This window comes from Falco peregrinus, chromosome 7 (genome assembly GCF_023634155.1).
Source record: "Falco peregrinus isolate bFalPer1 chromosome 7, bFalPer1.pri, whole genome shotgun sequence".
NCBI classification, from domain to species: Eukaryota; Metazoa; Chordata; class Aves; order Falconiformes; family Falconidae; genus Falco; species Falco peregrinus.
Window position 1 is genome coordinate 67,376,585 of NC_073727.1, and position 13,203 is coordinate 67,389,787.

At 38.3% G+C, this 13,203-nt stretch overlaps 1 protein-coding gene across 1 annotated transcript in view; it reads right to left on the reverse strand.

Moving 5' to 3' along the window:
* TPO (thyroid peroxidase) overlaps window positions 1–1,423 on the reverse strand; it is a 46,428-nt gene extending 45,005 nt beyond the window's left edge. Inside the window, exon 1 of the mRNA XM_055810672.1 lies at window positions 1,330–1,423. Coding sequence (XP_055666647.1) covers window positions 1,330–1,423 — 94 coding nt within the window. The remainder of the gene's footprint in view (window positions 1–1,329) is intronic.
* Between the last annotated feature and the right edge of the window lie 11,780 nt (window positions 1,424–13,203).

A 13,203-nucleotide genomic window follows, 5' to 3' on the forward strand; every position in this document is an offset into this window, starting at 1 on the left:
AAGACTGATCTTCATAGGCCATATAACAGCTAATTATTTTAGAATTCTATATTGCATGATTTTTAATTACTTTTAGGAGTTTCACCTCCAAGAAATATATTATGCTCAAAGTATTGCTCATCATGTGGTATTGATTCAGACTCTGATCTAAAAGATAAGATACACTTGCTATACTTGAATTCCATTGTCTCTGTTCCTTTTCTACTGAGAAGTATGATTTCAGTATCAATGCAGTATTTCAAAAAATGCATTAATAAACATTATTTGGTGTTGTTCCCATCAGACAAAAGAAAACTTACTATAAAAAAGAATCATCCATCTATTCCATTTATTACAGTCCATATATATTCATTTTGTATTAATTAACATACAACACAGCCTCATTTTAGACCATGTCTTTCCAAACAATTAATATGGAAGCTCCAAGCAGAGAATCCACTATGGAAAATAGATCTGATCTCCTGTTTCACAGTCATGGTCCAAAAACGATTTCCCATTGGAAGTAATGGCTTGGAGATTATTTTTTTGTTTAATTTATTTTGGATAAAATTTTCTTTTATTTGTGATTCTACACTAACTTCAGGTGAAAACCTTCCCAAGGAATCATATTACCATCCCTTATGAATCATATCTACAGCTACATAACTTAATAGAATGTAATGATTGAAATCCTGTTTCTTCATCATCTCTGCCCTACTTTAATGTAAAATTGGTCTCTGCCCAATTCTCTTAAAATTCAATCCAGTATCTGTTATATTTCTAGTCTGCTAGATCTAACTGATTTAGGTTGAACAGAAACAAAATAACTCTGGTGTTTTAAATGGCAAGATTACATTGTCTGAATATAGGCATCACTGCAATCTCAGATGCTCTAAAATCTCCCTAGTATGCAAAGGTTGCCAGCAGAAAATGGTGCCACAGGAGATGTACACCCTTATGGGCCAGCAGCAGGATGCCGGGTGGGACATCCTATGGCAACTGACCAGCCCATGATGACAAAATGTAGTGATTGGAAGTCTGGGAAAAAAATCCAGCAATCATGCTTGTAAACATGTCATCTGATATATGAATGTTGCTAAGAAAGTAAAATCACTCCTAGTCAAAGAATAGATAATTAAGATACATTACACACACAAAGTTTTCCTTTGTGAATTTATGGTGTTGCATTGAAAAAAAACCACATGGAATAATTCTCACAGAAGCCCGATAGTGGATTTTGCACATAAATAGAGATTAATCTAAACTGCCATTGCAGTGCCAGCGTATTTTCAGCTTAACACTAATTGTCGACAAAAAAATATAACATGTATTTTTTTTTCTGTTACTTACCAAAGAGGGTATCTTTGCCTATCTGAAGGAAAGAAAAGAAAACAGCTGTGAAGGCTATGGCTGCTGAAAATCTCAAAATAATGAGCACTTTCATCTACAAGAAAGAGGAGATAACTGTTGACAAAATATATACCTTCATCTTCTAATTATAAACCATACTATAAATAATTTCCCCCATATGGTAAATTTTATTTTAAAATTAGATCTGTAGCCACGTGTTTGGCTAAGTTTTTGAAGTTAAAAATAATAATTTTTAGAAATAACTCTAATCCATTCTCTCTCTTTTCCTTCCTTCCTTAGTATTTTTAAACCATTTTGAGAAACTTCTAGGACAAGGAAAGACATAATTTTATTTTATAACATAGTATGTTCTGACAATATTTACAACACTTTGCCTACATATTAGAAATTCAGCAATATTTTACCATTCATTTTGAACTTCTCTGTGCACTGACATGACTGATTGTAAATCAGTCATTGCACATAAGATAGTGAAACTGGCCAAAGTAATAATAACAGGGATCTGACCCTGTTATACTCCTGTCCATGTATAACTGTGGTGTGAAATCAGAACAATGAATATGCTGAGCTAGCCAATGTGAGCTAAATTCTCTATCTTCGTACACTGGTTTTCTGGTACTTCTTGCAGCACTGCAAATATATAAGCTACCCAAGAGGTAACATTTTTCACATGCATTATGTTGATTGGAGATAGAACGATGTAAAATATTTTTAGCTCTATATTCTATCAACATCAAAATTATTAGCTAATACATCAACTAAAAATTCAGGGAAGCAATACTGGCAATAGAAACTCAATGTGAAAACACCCCTTCTTTTCATATTCCACAAGTTAACATGATGAATTTCTTCTGAAAAATGACAAAAGAAAGTTTTATAATCTGACCTTTTTTCTGCTGAGATGATCCTCCACAGTTCTGTACTTTATCGATGGCAGTAACCGTTCTGAAATATGAAAGTGAAGTGATTTCCAGGGGCCCATCTTACCCTGTATCAGCTTTATGCACTGGTACTCACTCAAGCTTTAACAGTGCAAATGGTTTCAAAATCACTTTTGTCACAGTATGTTCCCACAAAGCAGAAACTGACGTTAATGCCTGACTTGTTTATTTTTGTCCTGCTAGGAACCAAGAGCTACCTGTGTAGTCAGTTCTGATAGCAGAGTTGTTTTCAGAGAAATATGAAGGACAAATGATTAGACAAAAAAAAAAAAAAAAAAAAAAATCGCCATGTTATGCACTAAACTCTGGGTACCCTTTTCACTAGTTCTCTTTATTAATATATTTTACGAATAAAGCAACTTTGTGTCCTATTTCTTGTGCTCTAGCACTGCTGCTTTACCAAAATGGCCATTTTAAAGTCAGAAGATAACCTCCAGATTGCCCACCGATTTCCTTACATCACTTTTTATTTTATTTTGTTCTCTTAGATAATGTATTTTATACTTCTGAGCCTATCTATTTTTATTTATTTACACTTTTCAACCCTATTGTTTCTCCTGACATCAGTATTTAGACCTAAAGAATCGAACTGGCTGGGTTTTTTCCACTTCCAATATAGGCAGGGAGGTCTAAATCAGTTGGAATCAGGATTGAGGATTGCCTCATTTCGTTTTTGCTGGTCTTGACAGGGAGATCACAAGGTGGAGCCAAAGATCAGTATTTTGATCTCTGCCATAGGTGATGTGTAAAGCAGGTGTTGGGTAGCAGGGAGCATCCTGGAGCTTGTGGCTGCGGTCTATGGTGGTGAAAGAAAACCTATCATCATGTGAACTGACCGGAGGAAAAACTCAAGGTTACTGCTACAGCAAACTTCAGTTCAGGAATATCATCCATGACCTGTTCACTGCAAAGGTGGGTGGACATGGGTGAAAAGTAAGCACAGGGTAAATGGAAACAGACCTCTCTTGGAAAAGTAGGTTTATGCTCCTTAGTTGGGTGCTTTAAGGATGCAGACAAGAAGTGAAACTTGCAATACCTCTTTAAGACCGCTCCAGTTTATAAATCTTTTAAGGTTGTTTCCTTACCTAAGAAGATTGACTTCTTCCATGTCAGAGCAAAGCATCAAGAAAAGCATATCCATTCCAAACACCTAATAGAATAAGGAGCTTTCACCTGTATCCTTTCATATACTTTTCAAGTATCACAGGTTTCTTTTCTAAGAGTTGAGGGGCTTTCTTAAAGTGAAAAGCAGGTGTGATTTTCTTTATGGTTTCACAGTCAAAAATCAAAGCTTCCTCCTTTAATTCAAGAAGAGCTTTCCTACAGTAAGGTTTGTTTAAATAAACATCATTAACCTTTGCTCATTGGTTGAAGTTGAAGTATTTGTCAACAGTGGGCTTTAAGTGGTTACATGCAGTAAATTGATCTGTGATGAAAAATTTGGATGGCAGCATCTATTTTGTGCTTTTAATTTAAGAGTATAAATGTTTAGCTCCCCATTGAGTTGAGGGAGTCCCTCCCTCAAGCACAGTTTTAGTTAGAACATGTGAGAAATCTTAATTACACCGAACTGATACAAAGAGATGATGTTGTATTCCCATTCTTACTGGAGTTCATTCGTAGTCCTGCTACTGAAATCTGCTAGAAAAGAATTAAGAGGGCAAAGTTTAGTGGCTCAAGAACAACTTCAATTTTTTGCATCCAAGATTTATATATTGCCCTCATGTTGTCAGTGCAGACAATTTGGATTAATATGTTGCTGAATGTATCCCCCTTGTTCTGGCTTCTCATCTTAAGCCATTCTTTCTTCAGAAAGGGTGTCAGACCTTTCTGCCCAGCAATGAAACTTCACAGATCAATGACTGTCTAAACATGGAGTACAAGACAGGTATGAAACAGTTCTTATGCTAAACAGCAACCTTAAGAAAAGCTGCAGTGAACCTTAACAGTTAGTCATATTAATGCTACTATGCTTAAATTAACTCATTCAAATGATAATATTCCCCAGATTTGAATCTGCACATGAGGAATAGTAATGTATCTGTGTTCTTAAAAGTTAAAGACCTATGAAGTAAATCTTTGAGTTGTTGATTAAAAAGATAAATTCTGCTTAAGGAAATATCCAAAAGCAATAGAATTTCACATTATTCACACATCTGAATTTCTGCAGACCTACTATGATATTCAGAAAAAATATCTCATACTTAAAATATTATGTAATTGCAACTGATGTTTGATACAGAGAACAGACACATTTCTATAACCTCAGAACTTTTACATTTGCACTGTAACAGCCTGCAAGCCCTACCAGACTCCCGGAGACATCATCAGTTTTTAAAAGCACTGGATTAGAATGAGAGACCTCCAAGATAAATCTGTGCAGCTGTAGGAGCTGTTTTTGATAGCAGATTACACCATTTTGTAGTATTTAGTGGCAATCTTGGGCTCTAGCATAGCACGAAGGACACTTGGTTAATATGGATGTCTAATCTATAATAGAAAAATTAGTCTCTGATCTCTTCTGGCTATTAAAATTCCAAGACTACTCCTTTGCAAGAGAGCTAAAGAGCATATATAACTGCAAAATACTCCAACAGAAGCAATTTTGCTGAAGTTCCAGCTTACCATCATACAAACAACAGCAATTAGTCTTGTTCTAGTTACTTCAGAAAAATGTCACCAAGTCAAAAAATGCAAGAAAAAGGTGAAAGGAAAATAGTTTACTAGGAGAGATTAGTTTAGCTGGGTTTCATCAATACCACGACTGCTAGTCATTTTAAACACTTAGGTTTTTTTCCTGGAATTAATTCCATTTTATTAGAAACATTTTTTGCTATTACTCTCTTTAATTAGGGAAGACCTTGCAGAGGTCTCTGAAGTCAGAAATGGGACGAAGAGGGTGAATAGGTAACAATCATTCTGTGTATTCCAGTATAGAACTAAGAGTCAGGTAGGTGGCAGGCTTCAAACAAACAAACAAACAAGCAAATAAACTAACAGCAATTATTTGGATAACACATAATAATACCACAAAACAACTTGTGTTAAGAAATTTTGGTAAAAATTTTCATATGAGTTCATAGAAATGTTATGACAATTTTGTGGAATAAAAATATATTGAGGCCTATGAAATAGAAGATTTGCATCAGGAATCCCCTGAATCACAAATTTACTATGGCTGGAATTTTTCTTGTCCTTTTTTGCCAGGCTTCTCTCGGCACTAACTGTTGCTTTTTGTGAAATGCAAAATATAAAGCTAAATGGAAGTTAGGAGTAATTTTTATGGTTTATGTGTAGACTTGTAGACTTGAAGCTTGCCTTAATTGGTATATGTAACTGTTAAATTAAAGGATAAATCACTTACATTGGTGGCTAAATATTTCTATAGCAATGGAATAGTTCAGATATTATTCTAGTCTTTTTACTGGATATTGGTGCATCCCATTCTGAAGAGCCTTATTCTCTCTCCACACTGTCCAAAAAGCTGGGGCTTCTCTAGGCTGGATGCCTTTCCCAAAATCAGGCATTACTGCTTTCAAGGTTGTGACAGGGAAGCCCCTCTGTGGGCACAAATGGTACAATGACTTGGAGAGCAGCGCTTGAATTCCTCCTCACACTTAAATGTTTTCTGCTGGTCTGCTTTAATGAATTGCCGGGTAGGTTGCATTTTCCCAAGTGTGGTATTGACTTTCCAAATTTATTATTTCATTTTAAATTTTTATTTTATTTTATTAATTCAAAGATAAAGGCAATGGTAGATATTAACACAGTAAGAAATCGTTTCAGAGGTGGAATTGTCAGTTTGGAGAAAGAGCTAATAAGGGGAAACAAACAGCCAGTGAAAAATTAGGCTTCTATTCATCAAATCAAGTAATAAAAGAATCTCTCAATGGCCACCAGCTCATTAGATGGATTGTTCACTAGACACATCTTACATTATAAACACATTTTGTTAATTGAAAAACACATTTTAAATCTAAGGAGATACTCTTGAACTGCTTTCATCCAAGTTCATATTCACTCAGGCAAATGAGTATGCTTCTGAATTAATCTCCAAATTTCCATTAGTCTGTCACAAATCAGGAAAGTAAATGATCTGAAGAAGTTAAATGAAACAGTTTTCATGAGCACTGATATTAAGTGGTCACACAGCACTACTCTCTGGGACATTTAGTGTTCAAGTGAGCCTTATGACTGAGTAATACAAACATCTTGGCTATTTGACGTCATGTCAAGGTTCCACAAATCTTGAGCTGTTATTTTTAATGCCCTGATGAGTTTGTAGCATTCTGTAGCTAGATAAAGTATGCTTTAGAAAACTCTCAGACTGAAGGAAAAAGAGATGTTATAACTTTCTTATTTTTACATTGAAACATCCTGATGAAAAAGGCACATGAGAATTACTGAGCATGCAGCATTAAACAGTAACAAATGACAAGAATGAAACCCATCATATAGAAATTAGTATTAACAAGAATCAACACTTCATAAACGTCTAGGCAAAGATCACCAAATACCTGAAGGACCAGGAAAGAAAGAGCGTGTGTGTGTGTATACATGGAATTACAACACACAAAAGAACTCATCTTTTGCTGAAATCTTCTTCATACAATCAAATATAAAGTGATGTCTTCAGAAATAAGTTGTGCAGACAATATACACGTGTTAAGAGAATCTTGAAAATCTGTGACTCGGAAGAAAAAAAAAGATAGAAAGAAATCATCACTGATTCTCAACAGACTTTTCAGGTTAATGCTCTGGCAAGAGAAAACAATGTGTGCCCCTGTGATTTAAAAGGATAATAATAACAATAATAATAACAACAATAATAATAGATCTCGTGTCAATTTATGGAATCGATAGCACTACTTCAAGTTCATCACATCCACTTCTGATGTCTGGAGACTGTGAGTAAGCTTTAACAATGTGAGGCTTAAAGCAAGAAAAATGCTTGGTTTGGTGAGAGTGCTGAGGATTGACACCTAATGCAGTTGAGTACACACACTTGGAAAAAAAACATAGGGAAGCTTTCAGTTCTTCAGGAAAAAAAGGTCTAAGATAATACAATACCTGTGGTCTATACTGGAGTTAAGCAACCTTGCCTACGAAATAAAACATAACATGCAACTAGCACAAAACCAATTAAACATTGAAAGATGTTACAAGGGTGTGTAATGAGGATGAAAAAGATGGAAAGCTTTCTGCATAGGCTCCTGGCCTCCTGGACATGCCTTAGTTCAGGGCTCTCACTGCAATTTCCTTGGGTATCTGTAACCAGTGCTGTAGCACCAGCTCTGTGCAAGAAGGAGCACACATCCAAGAACGGTCAGAAAGAATACCAGATTTCTGCCTCCCCCCATCTTCTCATCACTCCTCCCGCAAACGTAGCTAACACCTCCGTGCTGCCCTTCCTGTCCTCCCCAGCCCACACTCCTGCCCTGCTTCCTGGCCTTGCTCTGCTGTGGGCACTGAGGAGCTCTGCCTGGGCAGTCCCCTGTTGATGACCACCTGGCTGGTTGATTTTTTAACCACCTCCTTAGTGCAGAGTATATAATTGTACGTAGGCAGTTAATTATGGGTAGTCTGTGTTGAGGTGTTGCCTGGCAGATCAGCTCATGTATATATTGCTGTAAACCACCTGGAAATTTTTGCATATTGCTATGGGTACCACAGTTAGAAAATATCCAAGTCTGTTTTTCCTACTAACGTACTCTTTATTTCTTCAGTTATACAGTTGATCCCTGATGTACAAGGTAGACCTTTCCTGGCTGACAGAAAGACAGATCTATCTACTAATCACATCACTGGTATTTGACAGCAGAATTGTTTGCCTTCTGAGAGAATCACGGTTCCCATCAAAAATAATGAAATCGGTATTAATGAGAAACATACACTTAGGAGAAATGTCCTTTGGTGGGAAGCAGCTTTTGTAGATGTTTTTTGGTAGCACACTGGCAACATGTGCTCCCAAAAGGAGCTCTAACCTTACTTTGTTGCATTGCTGAACATACACAAAATACATATTTATGTTACTGTAATATAAGTGCTGTAAGTCCATACCATGTCTTGTACTGTGTAATTTTACCTTAGGGATAATCTTAACTCAGATCCCCAATCTTTGCTGATATACTTTATTTTACTAGTATCGAAGTACTAAAAGAGTCTTCACTAGAGAAACAGTTTGATTAAAAAAGGGTGCTCATTGATCAGTTTTTCAAGTTGATTAAATGTGGCCAGCATGGAAGACAGAAACATTTCAAACTCTTCACTATGGGAAGGAATGGGCCCAATAACATGCCAAGGCTTTCCTGATGGACAGGCTCCTTTGTAGGACAAATTGAACTTCCTAGACCTCTATAACGGGAGAACATGATTAATCAATTTTGTGTGGCTATTCATCCATAAATAAGGACACACTATATGACAGGACCAGTAGAAGCTCTGGGATATGACAAATGTAATGTAATATGTTTGAAGAACCATGAAAAAGAAATGACTCCTCTACCTTCAGAAATCATTAAGCAGTCTGAAGTCATGTGTATAACTCATACAGATGTGTTTATAATCATATATCATTTAAAACCAAATATTATTATGACACCAAGTAGCTTTTCTTAATATACATAAATCTGGGAATGATTTCCATATTCTCTTCCCCCTGAGGCACAGAGAAGTTCAGATCCTCAACTTGCTTTCAGTTGCTGCCTAAACTGCAATAGCACCTAAGTACCTGAATTTGCATTAATAAAAGTCATCACATTTGTGTGCCTGCACAATGGCATAACTGTCCAGCAGTGTAACACAGAGCCCAAACAGCCTGTGATATGGGGGAGGCAATGCTCATCCTCACAGTTTTCTTCTTCTCAAGTCTGTCTGTACAGATGAACCCAGTGGCCTACTGTCCCTTCTCAAGTATTTAGGCACAGGGGAGAGCTATTCACACACAGGGAAAAGCAGTGGGGAGGAAAGGAAGATGCTGATGAGTACAGATCTTGTATTAGAGATTTTTTCACCAAAGGAGTATGCCCTGAATGCTCTGAATTAACTGTCACCTCTTGAGATCTCAATAGCAACAAAGAAAAACAGCTTCATTTGCTGATGCAGTGAATACATCTGCCTTATCAGAAAGGTGACTTTTATGCAACCTTGCATAAAAGATTTAAATACTCCACTGCCATATCAACACTAGTTTAAGCAAAGCTGGTGGTGGCATAGGAAGCACGTCTTGGGTAATGTGATGTACTTTCACTGTCAGACAGAGATTAGCACAGGCTGGGAAAGGCAGATGCAAGCAGGTTAGAAGGAGGTAGGAGGTGCCAGAAAAAGCATGTGTATCCTTTAATGGGGGAACATGCAAAAAGTGGCAACAGTAATGGGCAGTAAAAGGCATAACTTTCCTGGAATTCTGCCTGTGCCAGTCACAGTAATTATATGGCAGGACAAAGCTGCCAGCAGCAATGTTTGTTTTCTGTGCAACAGCCAGGCTGTGGTATACATAATTAGCAAGCAGATGGCTATAGCCCCACAGGGACCATAGTTTGTGACAACTTTTGCACTCCACTGCTTGTGTCATAACATTCTTTTTAAAATAGTGCACGTGCCAGGTCTGGGTAATGGTTTAACAGATGCTTCATTTTGGTTTCAGGACAGTAGATGCAGAAAAGTTTTTCTGAGATCCAGAAAGGAGATGCTCTCAAAGCTACGGATGTTCTAGTACGTACAACCTCATACAGGCATACATATGATCCTTTAGCCCTAAATTCAGTGTGGGCGTTCAAGGAGGAGAAAGGTGCAGAAGACAGTGGGCTTGTCCCTTTGCATAAGAGCCCAGTACTTTATGGCTGACCCAATGTAGTGAACTGACTGGTTTGCTCTATTTTTGGACTGCAGAATTTGGATCTGAGATCTGTAGGCTAGACGTAGTTTTAGAAGATGCTGAAGGCTGAACAGGCATGGTCACAGGGTGCCTTAGTTACATGGGCCCTCTTACAGAAATGTAAAAGGTCCTCCATTAAAAGTATTATAAGTATTATCCTATGTCTACCAGTATTTTTTCGTATTTCAGAGCACCTCGTATTGACCGACTGAAATAGCTCTCAGGAATAAAAAGCTTGCTCAGAGAATGAAATAGGTAGGAATGAACTGGCAAAGTAGTTAGTCAAGAGGCTCTGGGTATGCTTAGATACAATACTTGTTCAAAAATAAAATTGTGGCCTCTCAATTAAATCTGCTTCATGTGTCAGTGTTAACATGACCTGTGTGGGTAAGCCATCACATTCAGCCAGCTCAGCTGTCTCCACACCCTTTACGGGCTGCTCTGACTCTTTTCCTCACTAGTTTCTTTTGAAAACTGCAATTACTTTCTCCTCTTTTCTTTCCAGCTGTATCTTACCTTGATCTTATTTATCTCCTAAAGTTTCACTTTTCCTCCGTGTTCCCCACATTAGCCTAAGCTTTGAGGTATAAGGGTCTCACCCTTTCCTTAAAGTGCGTGCATCAATCTCTAAAGTGAGTTGTGATCTCTAAATCTCTAAAAGAGCACAAATTGCAACAAAATAGCTCTGAAAATAGATAAGATTTAAATACCCTGGGCAAGACATTAAAATACAAGGCACTCCCCTTCTGAGGTCCTTCCTTCCAGCCCTGATTTTCTCTAGCAATTTTTGGTAATTTTATGGTTCTAAGAAACTATCGACTCATCAGCATCACCTTACAACCCTGCTTTGATGCAGTTTTTTTTTTTTGGATCCCGCTTCACCCCCCCACTGCAGCATGCTCAGTGTTAATGTCTCAAAGGGGGTGGCACCATGTGGATTCTCAGTCAAAGGTACAGGCATTTGCCACTTTTCCAGGCCAGGACACCTTCCCTCTATCCCTTCCCTCACATACCTTTACCTGTCTCACTGTCGTCATGCAGGTTCCCCTTGCTGATCCCACATTTCTATTTCCAGTTTTTCAACCCCTTCTCATGCCCCCACCTTCCCTGTGCTCTGCCTTTCTCCATCTCTCCCTCTCTGTTTTGCCTTTTAGGGTATTTTGTATCTAACGGGGAGGGTCTCACATGCTTTAAAAACCATAAACATGTAATACTTTATGTTAGTTAGACAAGTATCCTGTAAGTAAAATCTTTTGATTTTGTAGCTCTCCCTACCAGTCAGATTGGTGTAGGTCTGCAGGAAGGACCTAGGGTTGCTGGTTTGGGAACTACCTACTCTAAGAGCACAAGAAAAGACTGGTCTGCAAATCTGAGCTTGTTACAGCTTCTCAGGTAAGAAAACGTGGGGTCTTAGACCACTTACCTCTGTGCTGGGTAGGCAGTAAGTATTTCATGCAACAGGAGTTTCACAAATGGCAGAGATACTGACAAGTAGTCTTAAGCTCTTCTTGCTCTACTTTTGACACCATCAAGTTCCCCCTTCGGATGCACAAAAGCTGCACCTGAATCATTAAACAAGGCTGTGTATGAACAACCAAGTCCAGCTCTCAGAATAAAGAAAAGGAAGACGACCTTTCCCCTTCAGGTACTTAAAAAATAACCTACCATTTCTCTGTCAGGTGCCACGCTACCAGCCCTGAGTTCACAGGCTGCAGTGAAGGCTAAGTTGACCTAGTTTAATAAAAGTGACCTGTGAGGAAGAGCTCTCTTTTGTGGAAAAATTCAGGAAGTTAAAACTAACAGAAATCAGCATTTCAAACCATAAGAACAAAAGAAATTTTATTACTTTAAAATTAGCCACTGTCTAGAAGTTGGGGTTTTTCTGCAGTTGAAAAAGAGTATTTTTTTTCCTTATCAGCAGGAATTGTCTTCTTTTTTGAGCTACTTACTGCAGAGAATAATTTGGCTCTGTCATTCCAAGCATGAAGTAGAACAAACCTTCCGAAATAGTTAATATAATTTTGTGCAAAGCAATTATGTCCATTTCCACAAGAAGCACAATTTACTACCACAGGGAAGTGAAAAAGTCCAATATGTCATAGTAAAATGCACATAAATGAGCCTGTAGTCACATCTCTGCATTTTTCCTCTTTGGAAAGGGGACCAGAGCTCAGGATTACACCTCCCCGCATGATTGCCCTGCCTGCTGGGTTACCAAAGCTTGCACCTTAATCTGTGCTTACTCTTTCTTTCCAGCACACCTGCCTCCTCCCCTTGATAGTAGCACAACCTCAGCAGGAGGCCAAAAAGTGCTGCCATTCACCCCAGCCTCTTGAGATGAAGAGGGCAGCTACAACAGAGCACCTAAAGGCTCTGGGCACACACCGAGGCACAGAGGAGTAGGTGATTAAAGAGCGTGCAGCCCCCCTGGCTGTCTGCCCTGCCCCTCCTGTCCTTCCTGCTGCTCAGAGGCTGGCATAGGAAACCAGACCTCTTCAGGGACTGCTGGAATTAAAATGCCAGACTGTGACCTACGGTGTAGGCACGTAGTCTCTGCAGCCTCTTCTCAGGGAGCAACCCTGAGCAGAGAGGGGAGACAGGAAACTATAGCATCTTAAACCCTAGCTGCTCTAAGAGTTCCCTTGAGAAAAGAATATTTCCCCCTTTGAATCCAGTGCTGTAATCACCAGGCAGTTAAATAATGGGGTCACTCTGCCTCTCCCCACCTGGAAGTACATATTTTAATAGAAACAGCAGCTGCTATGTCATTTAGTCATTTACCTTTTTTTTAAAAAAAAAAAACACTTTACCTTTTTAAAAACTGTTTTATTATTATTTTGCCATTTACCTTTTTCAGATTCTCCTCCCCACTCTACAAGTGGGGTGGGTGGAACGAGCGAGCAGCTGTGCAGTACTGATTTGCCAGCTGGGGTTAAACCTTGATAGAATTATGCCCAGCTCTGAAAGCTGTGAGCATTTAGCTGTTCCGCACCTTTCAGTTCAGGTATCAGCACTGATCTCTCACTGGAACAAATG